Raw genomic sequence first — 18243 nt, forward strand, 5'->3', positions numbered from 1 at the left:
CCAGCATTCAGAACAGTGCAGCATGACTCAGCAAGGCTAGCTTCCTCCTTACCCAGGGTCCACGACTGTAGCTCCATTACCTTTATCTAGAATTTATCCACAGCCATTGAGTCTCAAAACCTTAATCTGTTAAGTGGCACAGATGATTGAAGAATCATGACAGAGGTCTTCTGGAATACCAATTTATGACTTAGCAGTGATTAAGCAAATGGGCATCCTCCATGGTGTGACCATCTGCTCCTGACTGTACACTGCATGCAAAGTCGAATGGCTAGAAAAGTAGAGGCAAGAAACAGCGAGATGGCTTAGCCAGTGAGTAAAAGTGCTTGGCTGTGAGACTCACCTCCTCAGCAGTTTGATCCCAAGAGGCCACGACTTGGTGGAGTAGAGAACCAACCCCCACATGTGCACCCATCCCACCCCAGAAAACAAAGCAATAGATCTAGTCAACAAACTTTAAAAAGAGATCTGAGACTTAGCCATTTGTAAGACTTGAGTACTTTTCTTCTCTCACCTCATCCCCAAGAAACATACAGGGAGCTCTTGTTCCTGGTTTCCTCTTGCTGTGACAGCTGTCTGTTCCTGTCTGTCCTTCACTGATCTTACTGTTCTCTTTAGGAGTCAGTCATTTCTTCTCAAAGTGTTAACAAATCTGTGTTTTCCAAGTGTATAGGCCCAGTGGTTTCTTATTTAATTGACTTTTTGCCTTTTTATCCACTATCTGTTGACTCCACAGCATAACTGGATAAGATTTTCTAATATACGTAGATTATATTTGTTTATAATTCTTATATTCAACATTTGTTTTTCTCCAATGTGCATAGTTTTGCCATGTGTATTTTTTGTAAAACTTAATATTACATTAAGTTTAATGGTGTATTTTGGTTTGAAGCAATCATAATGCTTGCAACATAAAGCTACAAAAATAGAAAAAAAATATTACAAGCCAGTGTTAAAACCCCACCTGACCTCCAAGACTGAATCAGTATCCTGTTTTCTATTCCTGTGAAAACCATTGTATAATTGGAGTTGGTTGGATGGATTTATAGAAAAAAAGGCAATGGTATTTCTACTCTTAAATTAAAAATGTTCATATCTACACTTTTTCTAGCTAAAAAGTTTAAAGATTTTAGAATTGTATATTATAAAATGTAAAAGGATTAAAAAGTAAAGGTAACAAGGCTTATGTTGTTATTATAACAAATTAATTTAGCATTACTCCTTCTGAAAACTAAAAAGAAACATAATATGATACTAATTTTTTAATGTATTTTTGGAGCTGTAGAGATGGCTCAATGGTCAAGAGGACTTAAGTTTGGTTCTCAGATTACAACCATCTGTAACTCCAGCTCCAGGGAGTGACTAGGTACCGCTAGCCTCCTCAGCCACCTACATTCATATGTATTTACTGACATGCAGACACACATGCCTACACATAATTTAAATAAATAAAAGTAAATCTTTAAAAGAAATGTATAAATATGTGTTCTGTAGAAAATTTTTCTTAGCAATGGTTATATTTATTATTGCAGCAGCTTAACATTTTTTATAAAATGTTTTAGTTACAAAACTTTTCAAAATTATTTTATACAGGTATCTTTTATGTATTCATCCTTACAAAAATAGCAAAGTCTCAGTCTCTCTCTTTCTCTCTTTCTCTCTCTCTCTCCCTCTCTCTCTCTCTCTCTCTCTCTCTCTCTCTCTCTCCCCCCCCCACCCTGTGTGTGTGTCCCCCTCTCTGGCTCTGGCTCATACACACTGCACACACACCACATACACACACACACACATTTATGAATGAGTTTCCCCAAAGAGCCAAACAGTTGAGATGCATAGCAATACACTATTTGACTTTCTGGAAGTTTAGCTGATGGAAAGATATAACTCAGATTACATAAATTGCATATCTTTTACAAATCTTTTTGTTCAAAAAGTTTATCATTCAAATCATAGAGCTTCTGAATAGGGAGCCACATTAAAATGATTCAGCAGGTTGTATTTATATATTCATGTGTTTATACATATTGTAACAATAAAAACAAAAAAAGAAGCCACCAGTTTGAATAGCGGTGGGACACAAAAGGAGCTGGTGGAAGGAAAAGGGGGAAGTGCTGTAATCATATTTTAAGTTTAAATGTTTTAATAAAAACAACTTAAAATAGATATAAAAGCTAATACTCCCTAGTTATTTCACAATAAAATAAAAATGCAAGAGTAACTAGTGAGTGTGCTGAGTAGGTTTTACAATTAATCAGAAAGAGCTAAAATAGTCGTATTCACTGAGTGCCCATATAACCTGCTCTGAATTAACAACTTTACATTCATAATCTCATTTAACATTTAAGCCACTGTTTGGTATGAAGTGGATCTCAGAACCACCAGTCATTCAGCTGACTTGCTGTGCTCACCACCTGTGAATGCTTGCGTCTTTGTAACAGCAGCCCGTGTGCCAGGTGCAGTGCTTGAGGGCCATCCAGCCATCTGCACTAATGGTTTCTATTGGAATCAGTATCATGTGGGAATTTACAAATAAACATTTTCACACCCAGCTGGTGATTCAAATACTCAAGTTTTCAAAGTACGTCTGTAGAGCAAATGTTTTACAGGTACAAAGTAGAAGCTTCTAGACTATCACATGCTACCCAAATTATAAAACAAAGCAACATTGCATCACTCGGTGTTGGTCATGACCACCATCAAAGACTTAAACCCTGTGTTTGTTTGGAGTAGTTGCTATGGTTTACCCATGTCTCTTAGAAAGTATGTTAGAAATTTAATTATCAGACAGAGCTGAGAGTTCTACCTGTGAAGGGTGTTTAAAATGTTCGCCATCATGAGTGGATTAACGTAGACTAGGAAAGAACTTAGTTTCATATCAGCATCCTATTCTCTGATCGTCTCACCGTCTGCCATAGGATGGCAAAGAGAAAGAAGCCCCTTGCTTGACACTATGCCTTGATATTGAAGTCCCCAGCCTCTGCAACGTTGATAAATTTCTCTTTTATAAAATAAAAAAGAGGGTGGTGTTATTAATAAATGGGCAAGCAACTATAAACTGAGGCTACCTCCAAGGTTCAAATAATTAAAGAGCGAGCTTGTCTTCAGGCATTTGCCATGAGCCTCTGTAGCCAATACTATTTGTACTTTCTTTTTCGTTTTTTCTTTCCTACTGTGAGCAATTTTCTTTCTATGTATGTATGTATTATGTATGTATGTATGTATGTATGTATACACACACATACATACATAGGTGTATAACAGAAACACATATATGCAATGTAATCAAAATTAAAATTTCATGAAAGAGAATTCCTCTTTGCTATATAATGTAGATTCATGTTGTATCACTAATTTCATTTCTAAGAGACTGTTATAACCCTCTAAACTGTTGATTCAAAATGAAAAATTTAAATGTTACAAATCATATTCATCAAATATAAATTGTCAACCAACAACTGACAGGCATCCTTGAAACAGTGCCCTATGCCATGGTGTATGTCAGGCACTCAGTGTTTGCTAAATGTGTCACAGTGAATGGTTGTTAATAGCTCATGATTAGATTTTACTTGTTAAGCTCTAAAGAAGGCATTCTCTTTCACTTATTAATGTCCTACAGACCAGAAGCATAGCCTAAAGAGATCTTCCTAATCCAACAGTCGGTTTAATATTCTTATGGAGATAAGGATACCTCAATCTAGGGTACCTGTGCATAACATGGCATAGGGCTGTGTTTATATGTCAGGAGATTACCCATCATTAGGTTGCCTCAGGGAGTTTTGGGTTGCTGGTATCATTTCTTTGTTATTTTTATATCTTATAACATCAGTATTTCTTCTTTACAGTGGATAACTAGCTGTGTGTTTTGTTTCCATCCCTTCTAAATAAATCATTGATACTTTCCCAGGAGTAGAAAAGCTTTAGTTCAACAGACTACTTGGTTTTTAGTATTGGTATGTTTTAAAAAATATATTTGACTAATTCATAAACTATCAACATGTAATGTACTTGTTACTTGTAATCTACCAATATTTAGGTTTTTATTACATTATATTTAGCATTTATTTATCAATAATACCTAAGGATTTCCTAATTAATCCATCACTGTGTTTCCTTTGTGATGATTTTTTTCTGTCTTCTTCTCTATAGCATAGAAAAAGAATCAACATTGCAGTTTCCAGTTGGACAGATACTTACTGCCTGCTGCCTTATTTGCACGTAGCTCCTTGTTTGAGATCTTTAAAAGGCTCTTTTTGTGGGACAGGAGGATTAGTTTGTTCTATCACTGGCCATCAACACTCATATAAATCTTATACTACAATTATACTGTTATATAAACTGTTGGAAATTGCATCTTTTTCTTTCCCAATTCTTTCTTATGTTTTAACGATTACTTTTTTTTTTTTTAGGCTCGAGAACTGCAGGCTCGGATACTGAAGCGAGTTCAGATGGAGCAGCCAGATGCAGTTCCTTCACAGAAACACTTCGCAGCTGAAATTTGTGCAGAGATTGCAAAACACTCCGCTGCTCAGCGCGACTACGAAAAAGCAATTACATTTTATAGAGAGGCCCTGGTTCATTGTGAAACAGATAGTAAGGTCAGTACTGTTGTGACAAGGGTAAGTACCTTTATTTCAGGTACCATCTAATTGACTCAGATGTAGAAGCCTTATTAGATTATTAATAAAGAAGATTTTAAATTAAATGCCACCCCAAAATAATACATTTATAAAAACAGTTGTGTTTCTGGAAAACTCTCAGAGTGCATGTGGAGCTAGGAGTAGATCTGCACAGTGTAGTGCTTGTCTAGACTGTGCCCAGCTATGCAAAATCAGCTCTGAGTCCAGTCTCCAGCAATGCAAAATCAAAGGAAAAAAACCTAATGGTGCCTTACACTGGAGGGACTGCAGAGCTGGCACCATCAGTGAAGTGTTTGCCACACAAGCATAAGGACCCCAGTTTGATCCCTTGCATTTACCAAGAAGCTGTGGGAAAAGTGGAGCACAGCACCACACACTCAAAACATGTTATGGAAAGTGACAGGGTACTACACCTGATGTTGACCTCTGACACACACACCCACACACACACACATGAGCACATAGGTACACAGTTTGTAGTGGAATAAGTAATGTAAACCAAATCTGCTATTTCTTTACCTTAATAGTCAGTTTAAAGCTGTTTGTAGTCCCAGATGTCTCAGTGTAGGTGCATAGATCCAGGTAGGTAAGCAGTGCCATACACTCCAGCATCTGTGTGTCAGAGGCTCCTCGGTGCTGGGACTGTGAAAGGGATGTTAGTCACTCTGGTCACTGATGGTGTAGCCTTTGCTAAGGTGCACACAAGCAGGCCCCTTTTCAGTTGTGGCTAAGAGTCAAAACACTAGTTGTGCTCAGAAGCGTCTCTTAGCAGCTGTCTACCTAGCTGAACCTTTTTTATTTAACTAATGAGAAAACATGTTTGAAGAAGTTTCCTCTGGCCCTTTCACAGAAGTTTGTACTGAAATTCCATATGCTGCTTTAAAATCAGCAGTACCTTTTGTTTATAATTATCAAGTGAATTATCACCTGCAGTTCTGTCTTTTCCTGAAGAGTCAGGAGTGATGAATGTACCTGTCATTCATCTTGCCTCTTGTACATGGCGTTTTTATTGTGGTAACTTTCGGACACATGAAGTTTAATCTCATCCAAACATTTATTCACTTTATGTTGAAGTCAGTTTCTGATGACTCCTGACTTTGCTGCCTAGATAATGTTGGAACTGGCACAGTTATACCTGGCCCAAGAAGACCTCCACGCCTCCCTGCGGCACTGTGCACTGCTTCTCCAGAGGGACCAGGACAACGAGCCCGCCACCATGGTCAGTCTAGAGTTCTCTGCTGCACAGCAGTTGAGTGTTATTTTCCGTGAGGAATGTTCCCATTTCATCCACAGAACGGTTACTAGATGAGGAAGTCTTTCTCTTATGTGCTTTTGGAAGAATAACATATTTCTAACATGGACATGTTACCAATGCAAAGCAGAGATCATTAGCCTTTAGGGACAGGAGTGACAACAAGTCCAGGTTGCACTTTGCTTTCCCTTTTGTTTCTGCCCGAGGGGTGCTTGGGACAGGTGTAGTTCTGTGGTCCACCTTCACACGGTTTGCTAAATCCTGGCTTTGACATACTTACACAGATTCCGAACTAATGTAAGATGTCAGCAGAACTGGACTCACAGGGAACAACAAGGACAGAACCTTATTGTGTCACTGTAACTCTCGATGGCCCGTTTCACAGTTTGGGTTTTTTTTCCTACATGTATTGAAGCTTCTTTGAGCTTTTAAATATCTTGTCCGTGTGACATTGCACATGGCTCATTTAAGGTTACCGTTACAACTGTAAGGCATCTTGCTTTAAAACACATGGAAAATCTGGGCAGGTCTTGCATGTTTTACATTAAAGATATGTAGGACTTAAGCTTGTTTTCAATCCTTTCACGGTCACTTTAGTGTGGTGAGGCATGTCGCTACAGTAGCACAATGAAATACTAAATACCCCTCACATGGTTTCTAAAGATTTATGTTCATCATTTGTATGTACAGTGTAAAGGGGCTAGAGGTGTGCACCTACCTCAGTGCAGTGCTCTAGATGAGAGGCATGGCGTCTCCCTAGAGCTGGAGTTGCAAGTGGTTGCGAGCTGCCCCTGGTGGGTGCTGGGAATTGAACTTTGGTCCTTTGCAAGAACAGTACACTCTTGTAAACACTGAGCCATCTCTGCAGGCCTTCACATTTGTTTTTATACCACTACTTGAAACTTTGGGGGGCTAAAAATTGTGAGCAGAGAGAGTATCTGATTTGCATGCTTGATTAGCTTTTATAAATTTCTGTCCCTCCTGTTTTTTCGTAAGTATTATTATAGTGCTAAATCTTCATTAAAAGAATATACTATGTAAAAAGGTGGTGCTGTTTTTAGAACCTGCTTATCTTTACAGTTGATGGCCGACCTCATGTTCAGAAAACAGGACTATGAACAAGCAGTGTTTCATTTGCAGCAACTTTTAGAACGAAAACCAGGTAAATGCACACTAATTGTTCAGAAATACTCATCTTCCTGTCTCGTTAGGTTGTGTTTGTTTTGCTTTTTTATCTTGTAAACTGCTGGGGAAGGAGTAGTCAATTGCCTCCAACTCTGCTAATCCCACACTTGGGTCTAAGTAGTTCACGTGGCTTTCCAGAAAAACCCCACTGTCTACTGCTCTCTTGGTGAACTGTGAACACATCCTGGATGGGCTGGCCTGCAGTCCCCTGTGTTACTTCAGTGACTTCACACTCCAGCAATCTCCTCAGATTTCTAGCACTGCTGCCACCTCACTTCTCCTCACCTGAATCCTTACACACCAAATTGAGAGAGTCTCCATTCCCAGTCCCAAACACCCCACTCCAACCCCATCCTTCCTACGTCTGATGCTGCTTGCTGCTGGTGATTTTTCCTTGTGTGCACCGCACACAGCCCATAGCCACCAAAGGGTTGGGCTCCGTGGTATCTTCTCTCTGGTGTTAGTTTCCCCGATCAGCACATAGCTCTGCAGTGATAACTCTGACACAAATGACATCATGTTTTCCTACTTACTTTGCCCAGATCTCCCTTTATTTCCTGCTAAGCCCCCATCATACCTTTCAATTTCCCATTTCAAACTCGGTTTTTATTCTATCTCACTGTTCCTGTTTCTTTTTTTTAATTTATTTTTTTAGATCAAATCATAATTTTTACTTATTCACACATGGGTTATAAACACAAAAAAGCAGGATGTGGGGAAGGGAATGGCACCAGAGCATGGGTGTTCAGGGAGAGTACAGATATCTTTCAGAAGAGGGTATCGGTTGGGTGAAGGTTCAGGGGACAGGTCACTATGACTCTACCTATGATTCACTTGTCCTTATCTAAGTTGGTATTATCTGCCAAGGCTACCTATTTACAAGGTCTATGACTACTCAGGCTGCTAAATTTCCACAAAAGCTGCCTGTTTACAATAGCTTATAGCCATCTGTTTCAATGTTTTTCCACAGAGACCCAAGACTTGGTATTAGTATACATGTATGACAGGCCTATTGCTGATTTTAGGCCTATGGCTACTTTTAGGCCTTCAGTGTATAAGCAGGGCTGCCCCTGACATCTCCTCCCTTCTCTAAGTATAGAAGGGCTGTGGCAATTCTAAACTTGCGAAGGCAGGGATAGAGGCCTGACCTCCAGCACTTGAAGGGGACCTTGTAATGGCTCCAGTCCCCCTGTCATTGTCCAGTGAGGCATGAGGGCCATACCCATCCTGATGTCTTTTTCCTGAAGAGGGGAAACTTTTGACATCAACCCCTATGCAGTCAGACTTGTCTCCCAGGAAACTCAGAGAGATATTTTTAACTTTTATTTATATTCCCTTGCAGTGCTTAGCCTCACAGCCTAAGCAAGAATTCAGATCCCCAGTCAAAGGGGGTTCTGGGTGGCTTGGTTTAGGGACGGAAGTCCCCTCTTTTAGGTTGAGTGGAGATGGGTTTTGGGAGCACCCTGGATAGAGTAACAACCTCATCTTGAGTCTTCTGGTCCTCCATAGCTAACTTATGATAATGTATCTGAATAGGTTTTGCTACCAAGTTATTTATATGTTGTTTCACAAAGTTAGTCAGCCTATTTAAGGCCCAGGGACCAAAAGAAATAAGCAAAAATAACCCAATTAATGGTCCCAAGATGGGAGGAAGTAGTATTGACAACTATGGAGAGGTTGCAAACCAATTCTTGTACCAGCTCTCATCTTTCTCTTTCACTGTTCCTGTTTCTTATGGAGAAATTATCTAATCTTTCTTTCTTATGTATTCTTTAAAGTACAGACTTTTCTTCCCTTGTGAATAGTTTTAAACTGTTCTTTGCCACATTACCCTCACACACTCGAGTTTCCAGTAGAGACACTCTCTTGTGTCACGTGGGTTTCCTCTCACCTAGGTTTCCATTACTCAACAACTGCATTTCTTGTAAACAGCTGATTGTTAATTGAGTTAGTCAACTTGCTGCTTTGGAGCATTTGTATACAAGTATGGTTTTTCTTTTCTACAAGTATATATTAATTGTGCAAAGTACGATGTTTCATTATGACATTTTTATATGTAGACAATGTGCGTTCATGATACTCATTTCTGTTAACCTCTTCTGTCCCTCCCCGTTACCCTAATACCCTTCCTCTCTCAAACAGCACCATTTTTACTTTCATGATTTTGAAAACATGTGCTTCGATGCTTGTCTGTGTTAGAAAGATGGGGAATGGTGGGGGAGGAGAGCATTGTGGATACCAGAGGACAACTTTGAGCATTAGTCTCAATAAGCTGCCCATCTCTTTAAAGACACAGTCTTTCACTGGGTGGAAACTCATGAATCAGGCTAGACTCTCGGGCCAGTCAGGCCTCGGGATCCTACTCCTGTCTGTCTCCTTAGCACTGGGTTATGGGCTTATGCCATCACTTCTTACATTTTGACATGGGTTTTAGAGATGTGAGGTAATTTGCTCTACCCTACTTATGTGTGTTTACTTTAATTCTATTCATAATTTCAATGTAAGGACATTGGGCTTCAGCATTACTGAAAGACATGACTCCACACACCTAAGGCTTTGTGCAGATCTTTTCCAACCTTGCCTGTAACACATTTTGTCTTCCTTCTTTCTCTCTCTTTCTCACTATGTATTCTAAAATATATCACCCTTGAGGGTGCATTGAGTACCTTGTTTTCTGCTTGGCCCAGGACTACAAGCGCCCTAGATCCTGAATGGTCCATGCTAAAGAAAATTTCAGGTGAAAGTAAGATGACCTAATCACCCAAACCCATATATCACATTGTCAATAAATAACTCTTTGTTACTTAAGAGTGTTTGCTAATATTCACATGAGTATATACTGTCTCTATATTTGTCTTCTCTGTCACTGTGTACTTTTCAAGGTCAGTAATAACGTGTTCCTTTTAAGTCCCTGATAGACACAGACCAGTCACGTAGTGCAGAATCAATGATTATTGACTGAAAGGATGTGTGGGTGACAGGATGGGAGTAGATAGGGAGCAGAGTTCTCTTCTGGCTGCTCATATTTTTCTACTCAGGTAGCAGTGAGGTTGTTAGATGAGAAAAGAGAATGTGAAAGGATATTGGAAATTTGAGGAAGGAGAACAAAATTTGCAAAGAACATTTGAATGAGTGAATTCATTAGAGAATACATTGATTGTATCATTCATCCATTAATCAATGAAAGAATTGCTGTCAGGGTTTTATTTATTTATTTATTTTATGTAGATGAGTACACTGTCGCTCTCTTCAGACACACCAGAAGAGGGCGTCAGATCCCATTACAGATGGTTGTGAGCCACCATGTGGTTGCTGGGAATTGAACTCAAGATCTCTGGAAGAGCAGTCAGTGCTCTTAACCTCTGAGCCATCTCTCCAGCCCTGCTGTCAGTTCTTAAACTTACTAAAGTTTAGTTAAAATTTTTGTTCCCATGACCTTTTTTTCTCATAATGTATGCTTTATTCCTGATAAGACTTTACCTACTTATCTAACAATTTATTTTGTGATTTCTTCTAAAACGTACCCGTGCTCAGTGTGTGCGTTGTTGATCATATCCAGTAGAATAACTTAAATTGTGGCTGTATTTAGCTTATTTTAGAAATACACTGGTTAGGAGCTGGAACAATGAAATTATATCATGGTTAAGGACATTTGGTTCCCAGAAACCCATGTCGCGTAGCGTAGCTGTAAGTCCAGCTCCAGGAAATTTGATGCCTCTGTCCTGGAAAACACCTTCCTCATGTGTATTCTGTGTCTGTGTGTGTGTGCGTCTCTGTCTCTCTCTGTCTCTCTCTGTCTCTCTCTCTCTCTCTCTCTCTCTCTCTCTCTCTCTCTCTCTCTCTCTCTCTTCTCTCTCTCACACACACAGTTAAAAATCTTTAAGAAAAGAAATGTACTGTCCAATTTCATTTGTACTTTAAAGTGCCCGTTATATTTGCTCTTAACATATTGTACTTCCCCTCAAGTTTTTCCAATTATGTTGAGTTTTCTCCCTTTTTGTTTTAATTAATTAATAAGTCCCCTAGTTCTGTCTGCTTAGTTGCTAAATAGCACAACCAGTCTGTCATCTTCTTCTGACCCACTGCCACAGTTAATACCCTTGTCACCCAACCTGTTCTTCCAGCCCTGGGCACTTGATGCTGCCGGAGGTCATGTCATCAGACCAGTATTCAAACCCATACGCTATCCCTTTGCTCAAAGTAGGTTCATGCTTCAGAGCAAAGCCTAGCATTATAGCATGATTTTAATAATGTCGTGGCCTAGGTTAGCCTTCCGCTTACATCTTCCTGCTCTTCAGTAGCGTCGAGGTTGCCGTGCGCCCCAGGCTGCACCCTGCTTGGTTGTGCGCATGCTCTCAGCTACTGAGAATGCCTTTGTCAGCCTGGCACTGTCGGGCTCCCATCCCTGGGGATGCTCAAAGGTCAGCTCTTTGAAGAAAGCACTTCTGGCCTCTCTGGTGCTTTGTATTTCCACAGCACTGTTCTCCTGCACTCCACATCTCCCATGCACCACTTGGGCAGAAACAAAAGGGAAAACACAGTGTAATCTGGATTAGTTGTCACTCTCGTACCTATGTAGCTAGTGATCTTTGCTTTTTATTGGTAAACATGCCCATATTAGAAATATGTGTTGTGATATCTATCCATCAATAAAACTGTACGAGCTATTTTTACCATATTGATATATTGCCATTTTCAAAAGTGAAACGCTTCATTCTCTAAATGTCATGGCTAATGAAAAGGCAATGTAATTTAGTCTCTCTGTGATCATTATTGCCTTGAACTAAGGATGAATACATGTCATCAGTGCTAGATGGAAGTTTTCAAGAAGCTGTCTTTCTAGTGTTGAATATAGATATTTGCAAAATATGTCTCACATATATTTGCAATAACATACAAAAATTTGGCCAGATACTTTAACATTGAGTCCTTGCTTAGTTCAATTCTACTTTTAGCCTCTTTGGCTTTATAGTGGATTATGCAGCCTACTGTCCAAAGACTTAAAGGTGCAAATGCAGCTAATCATACTGGGAGTTTACACATCGCTTTCATACCTTCATTTGATTTCATTTCTGCAGTTCTCTAAAGGCCATCATTTTGAGAAAAATGAGCCATTTTTTAGGTACAGATTGTGTACTGGTCTTCATAGTGATAGAAGAGAAGGCCAGTTTTCAATTCCCTTTCCTGGTTCTTGTTCTTTGTAATGATAATAAAAGGCAGATAATAATAAACAAAATATACAGACTCACAATTAGGTTTTAGAGAAGGCAAAGGATTTGGTTGTTTTCACATATGTAACTGAATAGAAGCAAACTTTCCAAAGTTCTTTTCCTAATTTTTTATTCTGATAAAATATGTAACATACAAATGACCATATTACCCATTTCTGAGCACACAGTTCAGTGGCATTAGGTATGTTCACATCGTGTGCAAGCCGTGGTTACCCATCCATCCCAGAGCTTCTGTAATCTTCCTAAACTAACTCTGCTTCTCAGTTCCCTTCCACCTCTCCATTTTGCTCTCTGCTTCTATGATTCTTAGCAAGGTCAGGTGGCTGATGGGATATCCCACAGGATTTGGCCATGTGTCTGGCTTATGTCACCTATCATAGTTCAGAGTTCATCCCCATTGTCATGTTAAGAGTTTGCTTACAGTTTCAAGCCATTAATGTTTTATACATGTATATATCACATTTAGCTGTCATCTGTAATAGACATATGAGTAGTTCCCCGCCACTTCCTGATTATTGCGAATAACACAACTGAATATGTGCACAGATATCTAGTTGAGATCTTATTCGCTGCTCTAGGCATGGCCTCATAAGTGTATTAATACATCGCATGATATAGTGCGTTCATTTTTAAAAATTAGAATCAAGAATAATTTGTTTTGAAATTAGGGCTATGTTTGTTTGCTCAAGAAGATACTTTAATCCTATGAATTCACCCTAAGAAAGTCCTCACAGTAGTGTGTCTAAGAGTTTTAACAAATTCTCTATGTTCTATGATAATTGAAACACAAGAGCCCAAAGACTAAAAACAAACTCTGAGAGAATTAACTATTAATGTGATACTCTGATAGGCAACTGTTAAAATCAAAGCATTGAAGGCTACTTAATAATAATTAAATATTCATTGTTTAATGTTGAATCAAAACCCGAAGTGTCAGCAAGATTTCATTTACAAATAGTTGGCTATCAGTCATGCATATGTGACTTTTCTCTCTGTTGTGAGAATGAGTCTTTTTTTTCCTTTTCTACACATGATTTTGTATATTTTTTTCCTTCTTTTGGTGTTCATGAATCATGGTCAAAATCATGCTCAAATCCTAGTACATTACTAATAAGGGAAAACTAGAAGGAACTTAGAAGAAAGTTACAGTGGAAACCAGAGAACTGAGTGAATTACTATCTGTAGGAAAAGGTGAAAGAAGATTAAATTCCCGTGACTAGTGTGGTAAGGCTGCATTATGATCAGCTGAGTCTAGTCTTCAACATTTACATATGTTAAATAGATTCTGGAATAAAACTTGTAATTGCTCACCTCTGTCACTATCCAGCACTTGCATTACCATCCTTCCATCTGCAATATGAAAAGAGTCTCAGGAACAGCTGTCAATCACCCTTCCTAGATTTCAGTCTAGATGCCTTAGATGACGCCCATTTCTAGAAGGTTAGGCTCTAGGAAAATTGAAAAGTCATCAGAAATGAACCTTTTCTAGACATGCCTGTGTTGTGCCTTCTTCCACAGTAGCTGGCCCAACGAAGCAGGTGTCATTTCACAGATGATTCAGGCTGTACACCTCATTAGGAATGTATTAGGAATGAAATAGTCCTTTGATTATATGTGTTTCATTTGGAGTAAACTATACATTAATATCCTTTATAACAAATGCCTTAACATGTGATCTATACCTGAAGTCTTGCTTATTTCTAGATAATTTTATGACTTTGTCTCGTTTGATTGATCTCCTGAGAAGATGTGGGAAACTCAATGATGTTCCAAGATTTTTCTTGATGGCTGAGAAACACAACTCCCGAACAAAATTGGAGCCAGGATTTCAGTACTGTAAAGGATTACATTTTTGGTAAATCTATTGGCAAATAAATCCTACAGTATAATGATTTTTTTCCCTCATTGTGCAGAAAGTAGAAAAGGCTCTTTTCCATATTAAAAAAGACCCTGCATTTTGAAGTGTTTTAATTGCTTTATTTGTGAATCGTATTATAATCTAGCATAAAATTTGTAATTAGTAATTGAATTTTTTTCAATCAATAAGGTATACTGGAGAACCAAATGATGCCCTTCGACATTTTAATAAAGCTCGGAAAGATAGTGACTGGGGTCAAAATGCACTTTATAATATGATAGAAATCTGCTTGAATCCAGACAATGAAACTATTGGAGGTGAAGTGTTTGAAAACCTGAATGGAGACCTGGGGTGAGTAGCATCTTGCATAATTATTTTAGAATCATTTCTAAGACATATGTTGGGGAAAATAAGCAGGAAAGCAAACAAAGGTCACCTTCTAGCATGATGCTGAGGAAAAGATGGATTGAATATGTGTATAAATATATTTCTATACTTAATATATATGTAGAGAGAGCCTAAAATAATGATTCTCCATCTCAGTGTGCTTGTTTGAATACTAGTAGCTTCTATAGACTCATAGATTTGAATCTTTGCTCCCAGTTGGTAGAACTGTTTGGGAAGGATTATGAGGTATGGCCTTGCTGGAGGAAGTGTGTCACTTAGGGTGAGCTTTGAGGTTTCAAAAGGCTTGGGAGATTCTCAGAGCTCTCTCTGCCCAGTGGTTGTGAAACAATATATGAGGTCTTCGCAGATTCTAACACTCTGAAAAACATAAGCCAAATTAAACCATTCATTTTTTTAAGTTGTCCTGGTCATGGTGTTTTATCATAGCAGTAAAAAAAAATAATAATAACTAAAACAATTAGGTACGAAATGTTTTTCATTTCCTAAATCATATTAATTGGATTACAAAGGCATTCCCCTAATTAAAAATAAAATAAATTACAGAGTCTGAATACCATAATACAAACTCTCCACACAATGGTAGCAATGGCTGACACTTGGGAGATGCCTTGGTACATGGAGTGCTTGTCCCACAAGTATGAGTACTTGAGTTCAAATCTCTGAGCCTACATAAATGTTCTGTGGGCTTGGTGGCTGGTCTGTCACTCAGTGGCCGGAGACAGAGGATCTGTGAAGCAAGATGTCTTGGTAGACAGTTGTATAGACAAACTCTGGGGATGAGAGAGCCTGCCTAAATAAATATAGTAGAGTGATTGAAGAATGTTCCTGATGTCTGCCTTAGGCTTCCCCATGAGCACATGCAAAATGTACACATACATACATGCACAACCACACACACTGCAAAATCACACATGCAGAATGTACACATACACACATGCACAACCACACACACTGCAAAACCAAGATGAAGAAAAGGATACGAGTACCAACCTAACACATAGTAGCTTTATGGCAGCTCTGTCAGAGCACTGTGAAGTAAGCATCCCCTCAAGCTGTGCCTGTTGTTCCTCTCCCAGAAGAAGTGGGGATAGATCACGATACAAAGGATGTGGACCAGGCAGGGGCTCCCTTTCACTGGCATGTAATCTGTCTTTAATGCAAGACAATATCTGAGGCCATTCAGTTGCCACGCCACAAACAATGATCTGAGAGGATGCTGGCATTCAGTGCTGCAGGAGGGCACGGTCACGAAGTGCATAGCTGTCAGTGGATGGTGCAAGGAGTGGAGGGACATTAGAACAAGGAAGGACAATCTCAAGATTCAATTAGCGAGGACAGTAAAACTTAAGTAGAGAACTGACCTGTTTGTTTTAGGAAGGTTAAGGTAATAAATATGCTATTGTATACTTGTGGGCACCCGAGCGGAAACCCTCAACTAAACAATTGAAAATACAAATCAGAACTCGGGAGGAGTTACTAGTACAAAGAGATTTGGGACATAGCTGAAAGAGTTGGATCTGGGTAAAGGGCCTTTGTGCAAGTTGTTACGTGTAACCACAGGACACAGACCAGATTTGGGGCATGCTAAGGCTAGAGATCTCAAGGTCAAAAATGAATATCAAATTGTACAATCATGGAAGCCAAAACATACGCACAAATGGTGTATAACAAGCAGTGGCTACCTTTCAGAAGAGAATACGGCAAGAGCAGGAAGTGTTTTCAGTAAGGTTATAATCAGGAGGGCCTGTGCCAGATGCCCCAGTGGTTAAGAGCAGCGGGCCTGAGATTGACTCTTAGCACCCAAATTGGCTGGCTCACAACTGTCTGTAACTCCAGCTCCGTGGGACATCTATTAACTCTGGACTGTATTAGCACTCACATCACATATACATTAAAAGAAATAATTGTTTAAGAAAAAAGCTTCAAGCATAAGGAAGAGTGAGTGATTTTACTGATGCATGAGTGATTATGTGCACACACGTGTGTGCATTCCTGTGCATGCTTGTGAGCGTGTGTCTGGGTGAGTGTGTATGTGTAGTGAATTTTCTATCAAATGTTTGAATTGTTACTATGCCTGAAATTTGCTACCTTACATCACGTGTAATCTCCTTTCTACGTGTCTGATGTAACAAGATGAAGGAAAGAGATTTTGTGTGTTTGATAAACTTAGACTCATATGGAAGTTTTCTATTTGTGATCTTTGAGAAATTGTTCTACTTTCTGACTCTCAGTCTTCCCAAATAGAAAGTACATTCAGCATATACAGAAGGAACATACACTGAAGGAAATCATACAGCGTCTGTCCCTTTTCTTCTCTTTTCTCGTCTCTTGTCTATTCTAAGCATAGAACACTATTGGACACTATCATTATTCCCCTTAGAATTTTTCTTCTTTTTGCAGAGCTAGGGACTGAACCCAGGACATCACCTGTACTGGCCCATGAAGAGACTATTTTTATTCTGGTTAGATATTAGCTAACATTGACATGTTCATCATGTAGAGATATTGTCTAAGTTTCATTTTAAAGTGACTTGGGATTTAATGGTATCTTACTGAGGACATACTAATTTTGGTTAAAATTTGCTTATACCACATTCCTGGTATGAAGAGTGATCTTCACCGGGAAGTCTTTAAATGAAGGATAAAAAGGAGCCAGTGCCTTGAGTAACAGTCACACGTGATTTATCCTTCCTGTCCACAGCACTTCCCCAGAGAAGCAAGAGTCTGTGCAGTTGGCAGTGAGGACGGCAGAAAAGCTCCTTAAGGAACTGAAGCCTCAGACCGTCCAGGGCCGCCTGCAACTCCGCATAATGGAAAACTGCTGCTTAATGGCTACCAAGCAGAAGTCAAGTGTGGAGCAGGCACTGAACACCTTCACCGAAATAGCAGCCTCTGAGGTCAGTGGATTTCCGTTTCAGCTTTGCCTGCCTCGTGCAGGTAAGAACAAGTGCTGTTTTGGATAGCTGATTAGTTCCTGAACATGACCTAACAGCTCGCTGAGTAAAAAGTTGATACACACTTTTGGATAACCTTACATGGTGGACCATCCATTTGCTGTGTTATTGTGTGTTGCTCTCTGAGGGAACATGGAAATGTTCTACAGAAAAGAAACTCTTCAGAAGAGCACAAGATAATTCTGAAGAGAATAGCTTTGTATTCTGGTGGGTTTCATGCTGGAGGTGTGGTGGAGGCTAACTTACTAAGTGAGAGGAAGGCCTGGCTGCCCGAATGGTTCACCTTCTTACCCAGGTGTTCTCAGCATTTCTCCAGCAGAAGAACTGAGTGGGATCAGGACTGGCAATGTGTAATTCAGTTGTGCACACGATGATTTCTCTTTAGCAACACTGAAATGACATCCTGGAATCTTCTTATTGTGGTTATTTCCTTTTCCTTTTCCTTTTCCACTCCACTCCAATCGAGTCCCTCCCTGAGTGTTCAGTTAGGCCTTCCTGTACTAAATACTTCTAAAAAGTATTTAGTAGTATTTACAATACTACTAAAAAGGGATAGTCCCAGTTAGTAAGTAATACCTACTTCTAACTGCCATCACTGATCTGTCTGCCATTCTACTGAGCAATGCTCCAGGTCACTGAAAACTCACAACTATGTGCCTCTCAAAGGATATTAAAAGTGTTTCTACTTTGTTTGGCTTGGAGGTAACAGTGGTAGATA

The 18243-nt window shown here is 39.3% G+C and overlaps 1 protein-coding gene across 2 annotated transcripts in view; it reads left to right on the forward strand.

Moving 5' to 3' along the window:
• The window catches only part of Ttc21b (tetratricopeptide repeat domain 21B), a 68132-nt gene that overhangs the window by 37639 nt on the left and 12250 nt on the right, over positions 1–18243 (forward strand). For both annotated transcript variants that reach the window (XM_028769272.1, XM_028769274.1), the window contains exons 20-25: positions 4407–4595; positions 5746–5856; positions 6970–7051; positions 14010–14160; positions 14353–14514; positions 17273–17468. In XM_028769272.1, coding sequence (XP_028625105.1) covers positions 4407–4595; positions 5746–5856; positions 6970–7051; positions 14010–14160; positions 14353–14514; positions 17273–17468 — 891 coding nt within the window. The remainder of the gene's footprint in view (positions 1–4406; positions 4596–5745; positions 5857–6969; positions 7052–14009; positions 14161–14352; positions 14515–17272; positions 17469–18243) is intronic.

Source organism: Grammomys surdaster, unplaced genomic scaffold (assembly GCF_004785775.1).
Source record: "Grammomys surdaster isolate TR1022 unplaced genomic scaffold, NIH_TR_1.0 191, whole genome shotgun sequence".
NCBI classification, from domain to species: Eukaryota; Metazoa; Chordata; class Mammalia; order Rodentia; family Muridae; genus Grammomys; species Grammomys surdaster.